The sequence below is a fragment of the Panulirus ornatus genome, chromosome 11, assembly GCF_036320965.1.
Source record: "Panulirus ornatus isolate Po-2019 chromosome 11, ASM3632096v1, whole genome shotgun sequence".
In the NCBI taxonomy this organism is placed as follows: Eukaryota; Metazoa; Arthropoda; class Malacostraca; order Decapoda; family Palinuridae; genus Panulirus; species Panulirus ornatus.
This window is the reverse complement of record NC_092234.1, coordinates 14,381,471-14,401,336: the sequence shown is the minus strand read 5'-3', so window position 1 is coordinate 14,401,336 and position 19,866 is coordinate 14,381,471. Positions and strand designations below refer to the sequence as shown.

The 19,866-nt window shown below is 36.4% G+C and overlaps 2 protein-coding genes across 5 annotated transcripts in view; both read right to left on the bottom strand.

The window, feature by feature from the left end:
- Positions 1-139: 139 nt before the first annotated feature.
- On the bottom strand, positions 140-7,927 carry LOC139751293 (probable methyltransferase-like protein 24). 4 transcript variants are annotated; one of them, XM_071666621.1, is made up of 7 exons: positions 7,823-7,927; positions 6,347-6,415; positions 5,294-5,578; positions 4,155-4,356; positions 2,398-2,568; positions 2,037-2,132; positions 140-1,509 (listed from the first exon to the last, which is right to left on the bottom strand). In XM_071666621.1, the coding sequence occupies exons 1-7, from the start codon at positions 7,831-7,833 to the stop codon at positions 1,303-1,305; spliced, it is 1,041 nt and encodes a 346-aa protein (XP_071522722.1). In that variant the 5' UTR covers positions 7,834-7,927; the 3' UTR covers positions 140-1,302. The 4 variants fall into 4 exon arrangements, with proteins under 4 accessions (XP_071522722.1, XP_071522721.1, XP_071522720.1 ...); XM_071666620.1 differs by lacking the exon at positions 7,823-7,927 and adding an exon at positions 6,526-6,993 and having other exon boundaries at positions 2,046-2,132; XM_071666619.1 differs by lacking the exon at positions 7,823-7,927 and adding an exon at positions 6,526-6,986.
- A 3,638-nt stretch (positions 7,928-11,565) lies between these two features.
- The window catches only part of LOC139751292 (uncharacterized), a 99,859-nt gene continuing 91,558 nt past the window's right edge, over positions 11,566-19,866 (bottom strand). Inside the window, exon 11 of the mRNA XM_071666618.1 lies at positions 11,566-18,736. Coding sequence (XP_071522719.1) covers positions 18,566-18,736 — 171 coding nt within the window. The 3' untranslated portion in view covers positions 11,566-18,565. The remainder of the gene's footprint in view (positions 18,737-19,866) is intronic.

Below are 19,866 nucleotides of genomic sequence, written 5' to 3'. Positions count from 1 at the left end.
TACGGTACAAACAGGATTACCAACTAAGAATTTTCGCCTCAAATTGGCTCATGCAAATTCAGGAACGTACGTGATATACATGTAAATGTATATTAAGGAATGGAGATTTCTTTATTTCATGTATTCTGTGAACCACCTATGCTTATTCTTTATAATTTGACGTTTGCCGAAGAGGTCAAGGAAGTAAGGCAGGTGTATATCTTGCTAGGTGACTTCAATAACTATTACCTACCCGTTTCATGACAGGGAGTATATCCACTCTAAACAGAATAATTCTTTAACTACACAGAAAAAAGTTAAAACCACAGACTCAACAGTCTGAGTATACATATAACTGGGTGTTGAAGCGGAAAGAAATTCGACAGGAAAGGTAAAGCGTAGAAACAAAATTTCTACGTACTTGTGACGTGACTCATACAGGATAGCAGAAACGAAGTAACCATAAACAAGTTGTAGAACACGACAAATATTAGTACTATATGTGGTAAATGAAGCGTTTATGATCTTAATGTGATTCCATAAAAATTTAAGCGTTTAAGTCAAGGAATCATATCCTTGTATCTACAATTGATGTAAACAAAATATATTCAGTATATTATACGAAAAGTCTGCTAATTTCATTTACCAAACTTATCAATAATTTATCAGAGTAAATACCACTCTAGGCAAACCGTAATCAAGAAAGATAATGTATCTTTCAGACCATCTACACAGAATCTTGCTGTCTGGGACGATGACAATTTCTTCCTGTCTTGGGGTTCATCTGGTCTAGAATGTCTGAAATGAGGATGTATAATGGGTACTGTACCCATTTCCTTGAATGCTCTCAAACTGGTGCTTTAGGCTTGTAATGTGAATAGTTCTCTGCAGGAAGACATTATGAGGATCCAGTCCTACCCCAGACTAATTTTTTTTTTTTAGCATAATGGTGAAAGTAGAATTTCCAATTACCCATTGCTACCTACTGTAAATACAGATGTGGCATACGAAAAGTAATCCAAAGCAAATTAATGCAAATAGAAGTTAAATAAAAATCAGTTCTAGCCTAGTTATCTTGCATGAAAAGTGTAGGGTTAATGAGAGATTAATACATAATGGGTGACGATCTAATCGACAGATACCTTGTATTCGTTATACAAAACGTCATAAACCAAAAGACATGAATTATGATTTATCGATCAGGACTTGGGAGATACATGCTTAATAATGATTCCCCAGAACCCTAGCCTGGCACAGAACCTTGACTTTAACACTGCCTCGGGACCTTCATGTTAGAATCAGTTATACTCTTAAACTAAACGGTCACCAGGTGATATAGTCGACCTGGGCCCAGGCGAGCTCGTAGCAGGAGGCGAGGATGATGTCTGGAAGACTGGCTGTCGTGTACCAGAGGTCTTGGTGCGGCGTCCGGCGGGCGTCGAAGGTGGTGAAGCCGAGGTACTCCAGGAGTACGAACAGGTCGTATATGAGGCCATGGTACTCGAGGCCGGGATGCACCTCTATACCAAGCTGTAAGGGAAGGCAGGTGAAATCAGGGTTATGGTTTGTTCTTGGTGATTCGTTTTATCTCGTACCATGCTACTGTACTGCTGAGAGTCGGGGAAAGAAACTCATACTGGAGAAAGGAATTATGTTGGAGGATAGTCAGCGAGTACTAAAAAGGTGTAATGTGGGAGGATAACGGAGCTATGGCAGCGAGGAGTATGGTTAGGACGATGTTCAGCCAAACTTCAAGCTATCCCATAAGGAAACAACTGCGTAATCTGAATAAAGTTTCTAAAATATACGAAGAAAAAGTTTTAAGACCTATAAGTTTCTTTCACTAAACACTAATTTCCCATCTCAAATGTTATCACATCTAGTAAATTGTATTTGTTTCAGCAATTTCATAATCGTACACATGTTATGTTTGAATTTTTTTAACTAATGTGTTGTGGTCTTCGTGGGGAACTGGCCTGGAGTTAACCTGTTTATCGCTATTTATTGCATCATACATAAGGCAATGTTTTAGGACAAATAATAGTAGCGAGCATTACTTGTTTCACCTGCCGTAGTATATGAGCTTCTTTAGACAGCTGCTCGAACGAAGAGTACTCGTAACCTTCTATGTCGATTTTCACGTAATCTATCATCTGTAACAAGAAAGCTGATGGTGAATAGCTGTATAAACTCTCAGTAAATATAGAAACAACACGAATAGTGGATAGCAACATCAGAGGCAAGCAGAACCATCAACAAATGCCGCAATACACGAATGCAACAACATACTAGTGGCTGAATACATAACAAAAGCAGTAAGTTACAACAGCAACAGAGTCTAGGCACGACGATAAACAGGTTATCAAGCCATTCACGTAAGCGCTTACTTCCGGAGTGTAACAGGTAATCTATCCTGACCTTATTTGTATGTCCGAGCATGTCCATGATATGGCCCAGGGTACGGAGGGAGGCGCTGACGCCCCCGATTCTGGTGGAGGTGTCCGAGGGCCCCAGGCCTAAGTTGTAGAAGTGCACCCGCTCTGACTTGTTATGGTCAGCCACGCCCATAGTAGGGTCGAACGCGTAAACCTGAACACATAAGAAACGGCTGGAAAAACATGTCATAAGATGCTTGACACATTTCAATATTAGTAAAAAAAAAAAATTATTGCGATTATTACATAGCAGAACGGTAATTGATAGAACTATGATACTAACACATCATTGGAGTTTTATTTCAAAATGACTGTGATCCACAACGTTATTAACAGTTAATCTGGCTTATCTAACGGCCACCTTCACTTACCTAAGTATCCTTACTCTCCTCAGGTAATTCGACAAGTAACAGGTATTCTAACAGATTTGCAACTAAAACCATCTGTAGTGTAATGCATTCGAATCCTGTGCTTGGCAATCGACCCACTACATAAGTCTCTAATCCTCGCCTCGAGGCAGGCCGATGAATGGAAATAGACCAAAGTGAACTCGAACTCAACTAAACCCAGCACCTGACTACAAAGCATACTTGGGTTGTGGGTTCTTCTTGATGGTGTGCCATACCTACTGGTACGGTACAAGGAGGGATTTCCGCACTCGTGGGTCCCCCATGTCGTGAGTGGAGGACTATGTCAATAGTCCGATGCTGACATACAGCTCCGAACTTTCAACTTCAAGAAATACTGTGAGCTTTCGATGCTGGGCAGGGAGATCACTCGTGGATTATTCCTAGCTTTAACACCATCAAGAACAACGTCCCGTCCAGGTAAATCAATAACTACAGTACTAACAGCAACATCGTTAGGTCACCACTGATTGAAAAGACTAGACTCACTTTCTATTTGTACAGTACAGGGAGGGAGTTTTATACTCGAGTGGCGCCACATTAATGACAGTCTCAACCTACTTATCACTGATCAACCTACCTGTATTGAATATTCTATTGCCCACACACACACACACACACACATACAAGCAGTAATGATTCTCTCAACTAAGTGTTATTACATTCTATCCCACCAAACATACTCCAATCTGAAACTAAACTCGTAATAGCGCATTGCAAGGTCTGCTTTCTCTAAACTGTACAGTAAAACCACAAATTTGACACATCACAGGACCCGTCACACTCGAGATGTAACTTCTAATGTAAGGCCATCGAAAACACTCCTTAACTATCCTTCACTCACCTCATACACACAACTACTACACTTCTTGACTTGTGGTCAGGCTCGTTGGACGTGGCACAGCGGGAGCTATATAAACGTTGAGACACAGATATTATGATAAAGTCTTGGTCAAGCAAGTATCCGCCAGTGGTCAGTTGGTTGGTCAATGGCTAGAATAGCCTGATCATCAGGGCAGTCACACCTTACTGTGAATCCAGCTGGAGGATTGGTTGCTGCTGCCAGCGTTCGCCCAGTAATCTGGTCTTGAACAACTTAAACGAAAAGTTTATATTATATTTCCTCCCGAAATAAGATGTCATAACGCTCCACTCCTGTGTTCATACCCCGCTGGCAGACATAAGACCAATGACGTACATATCAGCACGTTCTATAATTTCTTGATAACCTGCTTAAACAAATTATATAGCAATATTCACACCGACCTATACTCATCAATCGTTCGAGCTAAAGTATCACCAATGTCTCATTATGTTGATCCCACCTACCCACCTGACAACCAAACTGAGCCATGGCATCGTCAAAACTCCACTCGTTGCTTATGCCAAAGGAGTAGACAATGCAGTCACCCGGGGTGATGTCAAATACAGGGGCGAGGCAGACAGCCTTGTCACCGTCTACTAGTCCACTCGGGCTGACCCGTCCCCCAAAGTATCGCATTTCCCGGCAGCTCACCCGGGGTGTCTCCGCGTAGCTGTTTGATATCATAATTTGTTAAAAGCAGAACCAAAAGGTGAGAACTATATATATATATATATATATATATATATATATATATATATATATATATATATATATATATATATTTTTTTTTTTTTTTTTTTGCCGGTCTCCCGCGTTTGCGAGGTAGCGCAAGGAAACAGACGAAAGAAATGGCCCAACCCACCCCCATATACATGTATATACATACGTCCACACACGCAAATATACATACCTACACAGCTTTCCATGGTTTACCCCAAACGCTTCACATGCCCTGATTCAATCCACTGACAGCACGTCAACCCCGGTATACCACATCGATCCAATTCACTCTATTCCTTGCCCTCCTTTCACCCTCCTGCATGTATATATATATATATATATATATATATATATATATATATATATATATATATATATATATATATATTCCTATGAGTCCACGGGGAAAATGAAACACGAAAAGTTCCCTAGCTTTATTAAAGCTAGAAGCTTGCTAGCTTCGTCTCTTCGATGTATATCAACTGACTGTTATATTACTCTCTTGTGTCTCCCCTGATGATGTGATTATTATACGAAAGTGCACTTGGGAGCTTTTCGTGTTTCATTTTCCCCGTGGACTCATAGGAATATCTTGATCACGCGCAAAATTGTGATCCTTTCCTTTCATATATATATATATATATATATATATATATATATATATATATATATATATATATATATATATATATATATATGAATTAACAGACAGATAATTGTAGAATTACCAGTTTTTTATAATGGTAGCTCAGAGTTTACTTGGCCGTTAATACGACAGAGGCAAGGTAAGCAGCATGACTGACACAAGCTAAAGACAACTACGTGCAGGTTACAAGTAACCCAGCTTTTGTTCGTCACATCCAAGTATTACAACGCCAGCTACTCACTCGACGAAAGATGTAAGGTTGTCGGAGAAGAAGAAGGGAGGCTTGTTCCTCCTGGAGTTGCCGGGTAGAACCTCAGTCGAGCAGGGTGACGACGCTAACTGCTGTGATGGTGGTGCTCTTCCTGCTACATGTGCTTCTGTTGCTGCTGCTGACGCTCCAGCTATTGGTGCAGTCGTGGTTTCTGCTACCGCGGTCTTCTGCGACACATCTGCGAACATCGTTGTCGATACGTCCTCACTCAGTTTCCTTGACGTGCTCTGTGTTCGCCATTTCGGCGAATTTTGTCTGAGAGATGGAATACTTGGAAGTTATGTCATTGAAACAGTATTTGGTGATATAAACTATTATTTTCAAAGTTATATAAAGTAGTTACAGTTATGAAATATAACTTGGCACTGACCTCTGGTTTTACTGGCAGTTAAACGAATACGCATGTACTATAAGGCTCAATTATCGTGAAAACGAAATTTTATCAGATTACAAATTTTCCACTGTAACTTTACAAAATAAAACACTAGATTTACCTAACAAAGAAAACCTGCTGAAAAATAAGAGGTAAATCAATAATTCCCCTAGATGTATTTTGTAATAATTTCAGCATCTCAAGTTAACTTATTCATTTTTACTATCATAATATCGCGTACCACCACATTACAGTTCACAGCTATCAAAATTAGAAAGCATCTAATCTTCTGGAAGACAGTTACTATGGAGATAAATGAATATCCTTCCTTAATAAATATCAGTTATGTGAAAGGTCACCCCTTTAAAAAGTGATGCCTTACAGGATCTTAACACTTGAACATAAATATGTGACTGAACAGGGAGACTGCATCACTGCTCCGGGAAAAGATGGATTCTGACATAAACAGCCACACCTAACTTCTAAAAAGCAATTCCATCTTTCCCTGATGCAGACTCTCAGTTGGAATTAACGGCAAATCCTTACTGATCATATTACTCTCAAAGCTGTTATCGCCCCAAGTTTAGTTACTCTAGCTAAAAAAAAAAAAAAAATGAACGATCCTTGCAATCAAAGTTATTGGTACTCACAGTAAAGCTATGATGAACAGCCCAGAGGACACGATGAGCAGAATGAGGAAATGTGGCCCACTCCGAACCCTGAAAAATAATCAAGACCAAACATTTCATGCGTGCTTCTGTGTAAGCGGGAGAACATGTAAGCATTCATGCAAAACTTTACATGAAGTACACCAGATGTACTACATTACCTAGACATACACGGGTCACTTTCTCTCGTTTGCACTTTGCACACCATCCCCCTCTGTAACAAATACAAACATCGATTCAACACACCACTGAACTCCTCTTGCCAAAGATGCAGCTACCATTATAATGACAATAAACCCCTCCTCCCTCCCGAGAGTTCTATAACATGACTAGGATTGTTATCTCGGTAAGCGGATATGAGTATGTCACTGTACAATCCCAAGATCCCTCTTAAGGGGCACCTGGAACTCTGCGTGCCGCAGTTCACGGGAACAGGATAATGATGGAGTCGTTTTGGCGGGCTTATTAAACCCACCAGAGGCTCGGAAAAAAATGAGCGTCTCGCCCCTACTGCAGAGTGTTGATAATTTTATCTGGACAATTTTCAACTATCCTGTTAGCACAAGCCCGTTCATTGTATATCACAGCAACACTGTTCTAAAGGTACTGTCCCGCTGTTGTGGCGAAGTACTGCCTTCATGCGTCGCAATACAGTGAACAATGTCTTTGACGAGCATGAAGTGGCTGGAATTGTTGCCAGGACGGTTGCTGTCTCACACAACACAGTTAGTGATTGAAGCAGTTCGTCCTGAAACATATGGTCGACGACATTTGCTGCGGTACAATGATGGGGTCTGTAGACATTTTCATCCCAACATCTACAGGTCTTTGTCGTCATAAAGTCCAGATACCGCTTTGAAGCTGGACTCGATTCAGCACACTGTTCCCTAACGCACGCAAAAATGTTTTGGTCGCTATCTTTGTTGAAAGATTTCATTTTACAAAGCACTTTGTCTCGAGTTCGATTGTATGTGTTGATACGGTGGTCGTCTGGGGAACTTCCTGATAAATAGCTGTACGAAGAAAACCAGAGCATTGAATGGCCCTAAATGCTGATTGTTCGCTAAGGGCACGATCGGAGATTCGCCTTGGGAATCCAGATCGATGAATCAGGCAAAATCTAATGTTGGGATAATTGTAACACTGTAAATGGCCGATAGGAATCACTCTCTTCTCGCTTTACCCAAACCTGAGCAAACAATTTGCCTGAACGAATGAAACTGCCTTATTTTTCCTGCGGGAGAGTGAAGAAACCCACCCCGGCCCGTATATCACATCTCGTGCAACAGGAAGGTAATAACTATATTTAACAATGCTGATGTTAATATATTACTATCAATTCTGCTACACTAACATAAACAGCATTTGGCATAAAGCAACACTAACTTCACATGTACTACCTACTCTCAGTCAGTGAATCATAGAATTTGTAGAAACTGTCCCCGAATGGGAGCTTACCTCTCTACCATTGTTCCACTGCAGGGTATGGACGTAAGTAAAAATATGAACTGAATTTCCTCCTGGTTGGCAGACACGTGTTTCTTAATCGCCTAAAGTGACTTTACAATCGCGGTGTGACCTCGAGCTGGCTGAAACTGGCAACACACACACATATAGACATTATATATATATATATATATATATATATATATATATATATATATATATATATATATATATATATATATATTGTATACTCGCTATTTCCCGAATGAGAGATAGCGTCCACAACAGATGACTGACCCTTTGAGGAAAAGTAAAAAATATCCTCGTTCGACTCTGCTCCATTCTTTCATTTGAAAATGAATACAAACATGTTCGTTTCATCATCTGCCTAAAAAATGATGGGTTTATCAAAACTTTACATTTCAATCTGCCATCCCTTCTATCAAATTTATATTTTCCTTCTTCCATGCTGGACTTGTCTTTGGACAGCTAGAATCTGCACACATAGCAGTGTACTAAAGGGTTGCCAGATGGCCTTAAAAAAGGTTTGCCTGGCCGAAAAAATATGAATAGCTACGGCTAAACCACTTGGCCGAATTTTGAAAATGATCAATAAATTCAATATTATGTAAATTTCAAAAACATGATGGCATCATTATTCCTCACTCGCCATCATTAGTCTTAATAATGTTATGAATGCTTCTTAATTTCTTACTCGCCATCATCATTCAAAATAATGTCATGATTGCTTCTTAATTTCTCACTCGCCATCATAAGTCATAATAAATCAAGTGGAAAAAGACATCCATCAGCAACAGTGATGTTAAAAGAATTGAGCTTTCGCTCCACGTAATGTATTGAGCCAAGTTGATCGAGTATCATTCACAAGTCTCCCTCTACCTGACCTTCGAAGTTCTAATGAACATCTTATTGAACAACAGTATAGAAAAACACTACACTTACCATGGGCTGAGGAGTGCGTTTTTGATGGCCAAGGTCCTTCAGATTGCGCCTCTTTCTGGTCAGGAGTATTGCTCAGCGGTAAAGCAAATCTTCAAAGAAATAGCTGAATATGTTTTGGCTTGCCTAACAACCATGTTAGCAGCGCGATAATTGAGAGAGTATTCTCCACTGTAAATGACATAGAAATTATATCACGAAATGACATGATGGACGCAGTTATCCGAGTTCGTCAGGTAATCCTGGTGCACTGTGATCCATCGAACTAACCAGACCGAGTTCTAGCTCCGGATTGTACAGCTATGTTAACAGCTAAACCAACTGTTCATCCCTCCTCTTCGGTATAGGTCGATGTATGGATACCAGACGTTAGCTTGGATGAGTCTAAGTGTATGGGTATCCATACCTTAAGGCTAGGATGTGGTATGAAAACTATTCAGCGACGAGGTAGATTGAATGTAAAACTTTATGAATACATATACAACTCAGAAATTATCAGGGGCATCCCCTAGTAATTATTTTTAAAGCCTGCGCGTCATCTCAACCATCCTGTATAGTTTTGTTTCCTCATTGTCCCTTAACTTCTCTTGGAAACAAAATTTCTGAGTTTCATTTCGTTTTCGTTCTACTATCATTTATGTTTCTAGTCCTATACTATCGACGGATCATGAAAATGACATCCTTTGGTATGAAAGTCATCTTATGTCAAATCATAGTTTAACTTTCAAGATTTTGCTTGATTACTCATATGTTCTACATATTCCATTAGTGACCACAACGATTCTCTGAAACTTTTACTATCTGGGTCATATCTGTGGGATTCAGCTGCTATTTTCTCTGGGCAATTATCCCCATGTTTCTTGTACTTAATAATAATTACTCTGTCTATATGAGGTGAAACACCGTAGAATCGTAATTGCACCGCCAAAACAATTGTTGATTTGACAAAAAGAAATTCAATTTTCAGTCTGGCACTATGAAGTAGAAGTTTTTTTGTTTTAGTTCTTCATGTGATATTGTCATAATTTAGCTTTAGCAGTCTGTAAATTTTTCGCATATTCTCCTTAGAAATTATAGGATGAAATGAACACGAACATATCAGAAATGAGATATGGATGATTCTTTATCAAATTTCCTCATTTAGCTCCAATCCTGAACTAATTTGGGTGCCAAAGGGCAAAATGATCTCTGAATAGCTGATATTTTAAGAGGCTTTTTGTTAGACACCACTTGTTCTTTTTTGCTACAGTGCTGAAATTCAGCTCATTCTCTGCAAAATAATCTCTCATTGCTCGTCTTCACCGTGCATATCCAATGTGAAATTTGAAAAAGTTAATCATGGTATCTAAAAATCTTGGAGAGTAAAATAAGCAATGATATAGTAATATAACTGTATGAATAAAGAAATTTTCTTTAGATAACTGTTTGTTGTCATGTGAATGTCATAACACAGTTTGAACCTATAATTCAAGCAGACAGTACTTTTATTTCCTGTTTTACATTAACTGTGATAGTCCTGTCCTTGTTGGAGTATGTTCCTGTTACCCTGTATACAGTGGTGTCTCAAGTTTTTGTCCTCTCGCCTACCATGTTTCTTCAGTCCTCAGCCATATTCACTCTTTCACCACCAATTTCACTCAAAACACTATACTCGCTTTCCCCTCCTCACTCCTAAGTGCTTATTGTTCTGCACTGAACATATTTCCCCACTTAATCCCATCCTGTACATCATGGAATTAAGAAGCTAGATTCAACAGTGGCAAAGTGCTATTTCTTTGTGTATCTTTACCTAAATTTCACCAGTTTTTTACTAATGTACTGTATTATATTATGAACCATCTCAGTTTAAGTCTGCAGTTAAATAAACATGTTAGGTATAACCCGTTCACGCTACCCAGGAAACCATACATAACTAACATTACAAAATCTGCTATACAATACCTGAAAATGTTGTTTACATGCTATGATTTTTTCTTGAAAGCAGCATTATCAGGGGTTTTTCATATGCCCCGGTATGGAGCAGTGTGCGTACAACTGGGGTGGCTCTTCTTCGACATCCTTCTTAGTTGCAGGGGAATCAAAGACTTACACCTCATCAGCTCTGTCTGTCACCTCTTTTCAACCATTCTTCCCAGTAATGCAAAGTTACTCCTCTCTCTCTCTCTTGGATCAATTTAGCCACTGCTCTTAAAAGCTTTGTGTGTGCCCCAGCCCCTGTGAATTGGACCCATGGCACCCTTTGACTGCTGCTTCCCATAACTTCTTTGTGGAGACCAGCCACATGGGGATTTACTGTTATGGCACCTCAATCTTTCCTTGAATAGTGAAGCAGTGGCATTCTCTGCAGTCTTTTGTCCTTCCCTTTTTATAACGTTTTCATCTTTAAGAGTCAGGTCGATAAAAAAGGGGACCTCAGATTAATCCTTCCTTCATTCTACCTTCCGATAGTCTTATTTTACCAACCATGTGAGATGGCCATGATTGAGGCATACTTTTGCCTATGCCATGTTGGCCACAATATACAAAAAGAACTAACAAATAAAACTGTAAGACATGGTTACTGATACATCATATTTTTTGTATTTTCAAAAAGGAAACCACTATTCTATTGTCTGTACACTTATCTTTGCCAAATAGGTGTAAAGACCAGTTTCTGAATAGTTGAAATAGTGTGAGAAGCATTGATTTCCATGCTTGTTTTAGTTTTACCACCTTCAGAAATACTCAGTATATATACTAAATACATATAAATTTATACTGCTTCTAATTTGAAAGTTAACAGGATAAAAACTTAATTATGTACAAATTTCTTTTTATTGTCTTTTGTGTGCACCATTTATAAGTCACCAGGTTCTCAAAATTTTGTGATAAGATACAGAGTACAGGCAGACAAGATCTGCTGCTTACCACTACTATGATGCAGAGCCATTCACAGGGCACCGAAGAAATTTAAATGAGAAAAAATAATATCGGTATCATACTGTCACTTCATTTGGTGTGGAATGTTTTTTCTGTCTTATACTTTCCTGTATAGTTTTTTGTAACCACATGAGTCACATAATCTGGAAATTAACCTTTTCTTGTATTCAAAAACTGGACTCAGCCAAATGAAAGTCTGTCAGGCAGTTAAACAAGGAAAAACACACTTGTAAACAGCACCATCACATAAAAAAAGGAAAAAAAAATAATTGGAATGGAAATCTTTAACAAAATTGAAAGCATGGTGTAACAGACTTGATAGAGCAAATGGAATACCTTAATACAATAAGACCATCTTCATGACTGGTCAATACACAACTGTTCTCACTATCAACAGATTACCATGTGAAAATCAAATGTCATTTAACTTTCACCACAAGGGAAGTCAAATCCAAGAATATTATTAGAGCAATAAAATGGCACTAAAAATAATTAACAATTATTTTTACCTATGTCATCAACTATGAGATTCCAAAAACAGTACATCTCATGATAACAAATAAACAAAGAATGTGAACATGTATTCAAAGATGAATATACCTGGCCAATAACAATCTTGGTAGGTATAAGTAAAGAGCATATAATATGCTATACAGTAATAAATATGTGATATAATTCACAAAATTAACTAGAAAAAAAATTATCACTAACATCAGGTATTTACAGGTGTAATATATATGAAGAAATGAAGATTGTGCCATTCATACAAATAAATATTAATATATATCAGTCTACATCAGTCACTTGTTAAAAACATTTTGCTGGCCTTTATTCTGGAACATGAGAGTTGCTGATTGATTTAGCAAAGCATAAAATTGATGAAAAGATAACTGATTGGCACAAACGATTATGAAAAACATGATTTTATGATTAAGTTTGAATGAAATAGATATCAGTATTTTACAGTCAGTGTATATCAATTTATTCCTACTGTGAAAGAAAGTTTGAAAAATTTTACTCAACTCTTTAAAACTTTTCAGGTAGTTCAAAACAGCAATTTTTCTTTCACTCATAATGAATTGATCTTTCATTCATGTATCTGCTATATAGATAAGATATACATTCATCACAAGTTAAACCAAGACTTTATTTTACAGCATTTTCAAAGCATAATACTCTCATCTGTTTACATAATGCAGTCTCCCATGGAATATCTGAGATTCCATATATTATCATCAACAATTCTAGTTTAATGCAGTACACACATTTTATTGAATTTTATGGTAAACGATCATTTTCATAGCACCATGGTAAACTCTGAGGTATTCTAATTACAAGATCAGTCATCAGTAACCATTGTAATTACAATTCATATCATCTGGAGTGACTGGTTTTACCAGGGTCTTAAAGTTGCATTTGTACATATTTCCTGTTCTGCTGCTAATAAAAATATATGTATATGAAATATATGTTTTCTGTATACAGCATGTGTAAATATATAAATATGCATTATAGCATTCCACTTTTTATTTCAAGATCAAATTAAAAAGTATTCTTGACTCTAGTTGACATGTAATAAATTGGTATCTAAGTTCATCCCATACAACTGCACAGCATAACATCAAACCAATATAACAAAAACTGAGGAATACTGAAACTGTATTCATGAGATATAAAAGGTTATCGTTCATATGTAAAAAAGGGAGAAATTTTCAACTTTATAAGAGATTTCTTTAATGGAAAATCTCTTCCCTGAATCAAGAGGTACAACTCCATAGCACAATTGTTCATAGTTGTGAAAAAAGATTTTGGGCACATGATATAAACCACTAAATTCCACTTCAGTTCTAAATTAAAGACCATATATCTAAAAAAAAAAGAACATGTAGGAGAAATAAGAGGGCCCATATAAATAAACAATCTTCATTATCCTAGATAACACTCTCTTTTAAATGCGTACTTTTTCTCTTTTTCATGCTTTAATCATGAAATGCAGTATGTACACTTAACACAAATATCAAAACCTGAGATCTTGGATAATAAAGATATTCCAGTAGCAATGAAAGCCCTATATTGCATTGGGGAGTTCACTTGAAAAAAAAGAAATGCTTGAGAAGGTTCTTGGTCAAAAAATTTAATGTTGAGGTAAGTGATTCCTGTTAGTTATGATGTTTAACAAGAACCAATTTGCTCTGAATGTGGAAAATAGTATACATAATAGATCCTGATAAAAAAAAATATCGACAAAGTTTACTTCAAGTAAGTGTCCTCAACTTAAGCCTTTGGAAGTGCCCCAAAAAATTTTTGTATAGAAAAATTCCTCGAAGGATAAGCTGTATAAATAACTTCCCTGCCTTTTTACATTTAAACTAACTTGCTCACTGTAGAACGTGAAAGTATAGAATTTTAAATTTCCAACATATTATAATATTCTGGTAATGGAATGTTGTCAAACAATAGTCTTTCAAATCTACTAACATTTATCGGAAGCCTACTGAAGGATTTCTAGAGCACCTATCTAGTAAAAAATTATACATCACAATTACAGACGTACGTCTATCCTTAACATCTAAAAGTAATCCTACTTACCCGGGTCATTATGCCCATACACTTGTAAATAAACAACAACATAGCACCAAATAACTGAAAGTAGAAATTCATAGCAATAAAGTATAATTGTACTATTTACATAAAAGGCTCTCAAGTAGGAATGAACACGAGTCAATAAACTATTTTCAACCATAACTTTACCCAAACACCTTACTCAGTATCAACTTTGAAAAAATAAAAAAATTACATACAATTCAGTAAACTGATACTCTTACTCAAACACTTGGCTAGGTAAATCAAGGATGCTGCATACCTTTCTGTTAGAAATTGAAGATTTACATATTGTACAAGCAGTCATAATCAAAATAAATCTAATAATGAATCATAGATTTAAAGGAGCAAAATTTTACACTTCATATTAAGCACTACCATCCTAATGACCCCTTGAAAGTAAAGCTTTCTGAAAATCATGCAAACACTCGAATAAAGGAAATAAAAAAACCATTCCCACCAACATATGGTTTTGCTGAAAGACTGAAGACATAAGAAACTGCAGAAGGACAAATCTAAAGTGCTTTAAGAGAAGTGCTAACAGTACTGAGTACAAGGAAATGTTATGAGAAAACTACAAGGATTATCCGATTATCCTGCTGCAGAATGGTAAATGGTGATTAAGGTACAAACAGAAACAGAAAAAAAGAAAAGTTTTGTTACATCCTTCAAGTAGGAACATGTCAAGCTCTAATACTTAACTGCCCAATTTCTTGAGAGCACACAACAAATTTGTGAGTAAATGAGGATCAAAGCTGTTCACTGAAAATAATAAATGATTTTAAAATTGTGACTTACTCCTTCATCAGTTTGGGAAATGGCACCATAATGGCACATACATATCTGATAATTTGGCACATTATCCTATCATGCTACAGTAAAATAAATCATAACTTCTTTTTACTAAACACCTGTTTATAATTAAACATTTATACTTCTGTTAAATATTACATATACAATCTTCGTAGTCATTAATGCATTACATGAATATCAACCTCCAGGTATGAACCACTAAAATACTTGTGTGATCACTAGGACAAAGTAAAAGCTACATCCTTAAAGGTTGTGCTGGCCTCCATTCAATCATTTTAGCACACTCAGTATCTATTATTCATATGACACACTTTTAAAGTTTTTGGGACAAAGTTGACTCTTAGGAAACAAGAGGATGTAAATTCAACTTACTCCACTGTAGTTGCAAAAATCTGGCCTAAAGTGCTGAATGTATGATAAATATGTTCACATTCCAGCCAACCTTTCAGGTGTAGCCCTAAGGCAACAAAGGAACAGATCTTGCACACCTGGCACAGATGATGTTCTTAGACAGCTATAAGAACCAAAATCCCAGAACTCATTTCTATTTCATATCATATAATTAATTTTACTTACAGTCAAATGGATTAATTCTTTATATATGCTGAAACAAGAATAGAAATGTAATATTTTTTCAACTTATATTCATACATCAGTGGCCATCTCAAATACATCTAAATGCCGATATGTAGTGAAACCATAGTCCACAGGAAGTTTAAAAACTTCTGTATCCTGCTGTTAACATATTTAATTCTATCACATTGGCAGACAGATGACAATGAAAGATCATGTAAAACTAATAAACACATAAGGATTTTCCCTAGCCAATACTTTATAAGTCAATGTGTTGCATCTGAATGAAGATTATAACATCATACATCCACAGTAATTTCCAGCAGCACATATTTTTTACAGAAAAAATTACATACCATTAAGGGAATAGCAACCAGTTATAAATTGTTTGACGGAGACATTAGTATCATAGAGGATGAATTTTCTTTTACAATGTATGATAAAACGTACGGCAAAATTCTGATGTAGTAGCTTATACATGATCTAGTCCATTCTATTAAACAACACAAAGCAAAAACAATGAAAAACTCATCTTACTCTGTTTGAATATGGATTATCAATAACAAAATTATTTGAATTACAGTGCATTAAAATCATAATCTATGGTCTATCCACTGGCCTATATGTGAAAAGTTTTGCTGATATATGATACTTAAATAAGAAATGCGGACACAAACACTGACAATTATCAAACTATTAGTTAAAAGAACATCTCTGGATGCATTAGATTTGGCCACATATGTATAACCTAAATAAGTAATATAACTGTAGAATCATATATTCCTGAGTTTTCTGGAGAGTTCAGAAATTTTGGAATGTGTATGAAAAAAAGCACCACTATTCTCAAGCACTGTTGAATATAGTTTTCTCTGACAGTAGCAATAACACCTACCAGCATGAACCAAGTGTACTGTCTCATGAACATAGATATTATTACTTAGCAAAACAGAGTTTACAATATGATCATACAAGACATTTGTTTAGAAAAAGGGATTGTATTACCTGAGAGCTATTAAGCATAGCTACCACGAAAGCACAATTAACATATGAAACACTTGTACTTATCGTACACCAACACCACAGCAGCAACCTTATCAAATGTTCTGATCTCAGTATTTTGGTATGAAATAATGTTATAAACCTTACATGTTTCATCTAAAACAGTTATTACATGAAACAATCCTTAGTTTATCAATACTGTTTCAAAGAGATACTGCCAAGATCAATACTTTTGATAAGAGTACAACTACTGTGTTGGTTGGCATATCTTGTATGTATACAAAAGACAGATGCACACCACCCCACAGCTCATCAACTGTATGTGTTTCACTGCACACACATCTTCACAGGAGGTATATTGTAGTGAGTTTCCTCTCTCACATGATAACAGATAGGACCAACACTCTTCCATGAGGTATAATTAAGGAAATTTTTTAATGCACAGTAATTTTGTAAGAGTCCTTAGATGAACACATAAGATCATAATATTCTGCAGCAGTACATAAAAATTTCAGACTTCTGAGAATCAAATATGAAATGTGTTTCTGAAGTTCTTGCCTTATCTATTTCATGATGCTTAAATACACATTTCCTGAAGCATCAATGGTTATTGCTGTACAACTTATATACTACCATGAGATTCTGGGGGTAGTAGCAATTCCCATTATCCAAAAAATACTGAAATAATTACGTTGACAGTCTAAATGCCCACTAACGCTTGACATGCTTATTTGCATAACGTATTTCAAGTCATTCACATAAAATCTAGACATTGTTTTAAAAGAAAAAATATCAAAATTAAAGTGTTCTACATAATTCATTGCATCTACTTGTCATTCATAGCATCCTTATACAGGTGTTCACATACCCAAGATGTATTAATTTTTTCCATTTCTTTTCACACATCACAGATTATCTTTATAAATAAAGCATTTCAGCTTACAGTTCTGTTTCATGTAGAAAAAAAGCCACCTCCCACTTTTTATAAAGTAGAACCTCAAACAGGCTGAAAGTCTCACACTTTAAAGTGAATCATTGACTCTTTAAATAACATTGTGAATAACACTAATAAAGCTGTTGGGCCATGGGACCAAACCTAAGTCGGGCTGAGCTGTGAGCTTAAACTGTATCACCTTCCTGAATAATGCAGACTCAGGATTCATGTGAATTTTCAGACATTTCCAAATTACAACGCCCCTAAATATTTCCCATTCAAAAATTGGCAGCCTCCTAAAGAGAGATTCAGTTTGCCTGGGAAACAATAGCAAATCCATAACTTTAGCATCCAACATTTCCAGTGGTGTGAACATACACCACATAAAGTATAGTCTTATATTTCTAAAGCCAGTAATTGAGTACATTTTACATGTGCTGTTTCAATGCACTAAAATGATGTCACACCAGGTAAAGTGCATAGCATTATGTTCTCTGCTGGATCATGAGCAGATAACCATCAAAAACTTTCAAATACAGCACCAAAAGTCTACTCACAATATGACAGAATACTAACACAATTTTTGTAAGAGTTGATGCTGATGACTGAAATGACAAGTCTATAATTTGTCTTTGTTTATCATAAATGAAGTTTAAGTCATAGCACTAGAGATGTTCACTTATAAATTGTACTTATTCTTCCCTACAGTAGAAATTTCTCACTGAATTCTGTAGAAGCAATGAAGGATATTATAAAAAATTCCCTACTGGGAATTTTTTCCCACAACCATCCTCTATTTAAAGAAATACTTTATACAAAACTCTGTGGACATATAAATTTTGTGTACTGAAGTATGTACTGTGGATCACAGCATTTGAACACTTCCATGTGAAGCACTTCAGTTTTTCATCTGTTTTTCTGTTATATAAACCTTCAAAACTGTCTTCCTAAAATCATTACTGAGCTGTAGCTGCTGCAGGTGGTGGAGGAGGAGCAGAAGGTGGAGGGCCAGGAGTGAGAGCTGAGTACTCTGAGCCTGTAAGCAAGGGAGCAACTGGAGGACCCAAACTCATCTGAATTAATGATGATGCTCCTTCCACCTCTGGATGACACTGTACTACATGCACCTGTGGATATAAAAAGGTCTTCTGAACATCCTTCCAAACTCACAAAATACACTTTACCATCATAGCCATGTGAAAAAATACATGAACAGATATACATATCATAAGAAATACAAGTATGTGAGACCACTGAAACTCTCCAAGGAAGAGATGTGTTGAGGTGATATTAAGCTGAGGAAAATCAACTTCCAAGCAGTTATCTTGAAATGATTATTTCCTCCATAATATTTCATCTAACACTGAGGTAACTCTTTTAAAATACAATCTGAGATACATCTCAAGTCTTAACAAAGCACCTCATGATAGGATTTATGAAATCTATGTCTCTCTTTGTGAGACTTGCTTTTTCTGTCTGTCTTTATATAAGCAAAATAATTCTAAAGCATGCCTAAGAGAAGAGACTGATAATTAAGGCATATCTAAACTCTTAAGTCAGTGAATGCTGCAAGCTGACTGATGTTGTGACATTGTAAATTACAATTATGTGCAGAAAATTTTATCTCAAGGATGTACATAAAAATTATAAAAGCCAGAACTTTGGTGACTTTGTTCAGTGTGTAGCTGAATCACTCATAAGCCTGAAGTCTCTTCTGACAGCCTGATAACAAGAATTTGTGAGACTCCAAATTAATAAGGGTACTTTGTGATTCAGTCTTATATTGGTAGCATATCAACTTACGGGTTTCAAGATTCTAATCAATGAGTGATCAGAGCAGGACAAAGGAGGATATCTGGCCATTTCAAGTTACTGTCTACCAGAAAGTTCCAAGGCGAGGTGGACAGTTTGAGAAGTTTAAAATTTGTCATAAAGAGCAGCAATCCTTTCCAGCAGTTAAAAAGGATTTTACGATATTTAAAGCATTACAACTTTTTCAAAGCCTGGCAACATATTACTTCTGATTATGCACCACATGCAAAAAAAAAAAAAAAAAAAAAAAAAAAAAAAAAAAAAAGGCATAATGTATCCAGATAACTGGAAATTAATCCAAATTTTTACATTTTTCTGATGTCCATTACTAAATTATAGCAACTATGAGCTGGGTCAGAGTATTTTTGTCCTGTACACTCATTGTACACTATCCCTGAAGATCTACTACCTGAAAATCTTATGTTCTAAAGATATACTAGGTACA

What these genes read in the sequence shown, in the direction of transcription:
- LOC139751293 (XM_071666619.1), bottom strand. Translation starts at nt 6,572, where the DNA reads ATGGTGTGCAAAGTGCAAACGAGAGAAAGTGACCCGTGTATGTCTAG. An exon ending in AACCTTACATCTTTCGTCGA is followed by an intron (nt 4,357 to 5,293) that starts GTGAGTAGCTGG and finishes GATATCAAACAG; the next exon opens with CTACGCGGAGACACCCCGGG. An exon ending in TGCTCGGACATACAAATAAG is followed by an intron (nt 2,133 to 2,397) that starts GTCAGGATAGAT and finishes TTCTTGTTACAG; the next exon opens with ATGATAGATTACGTGAAAAT.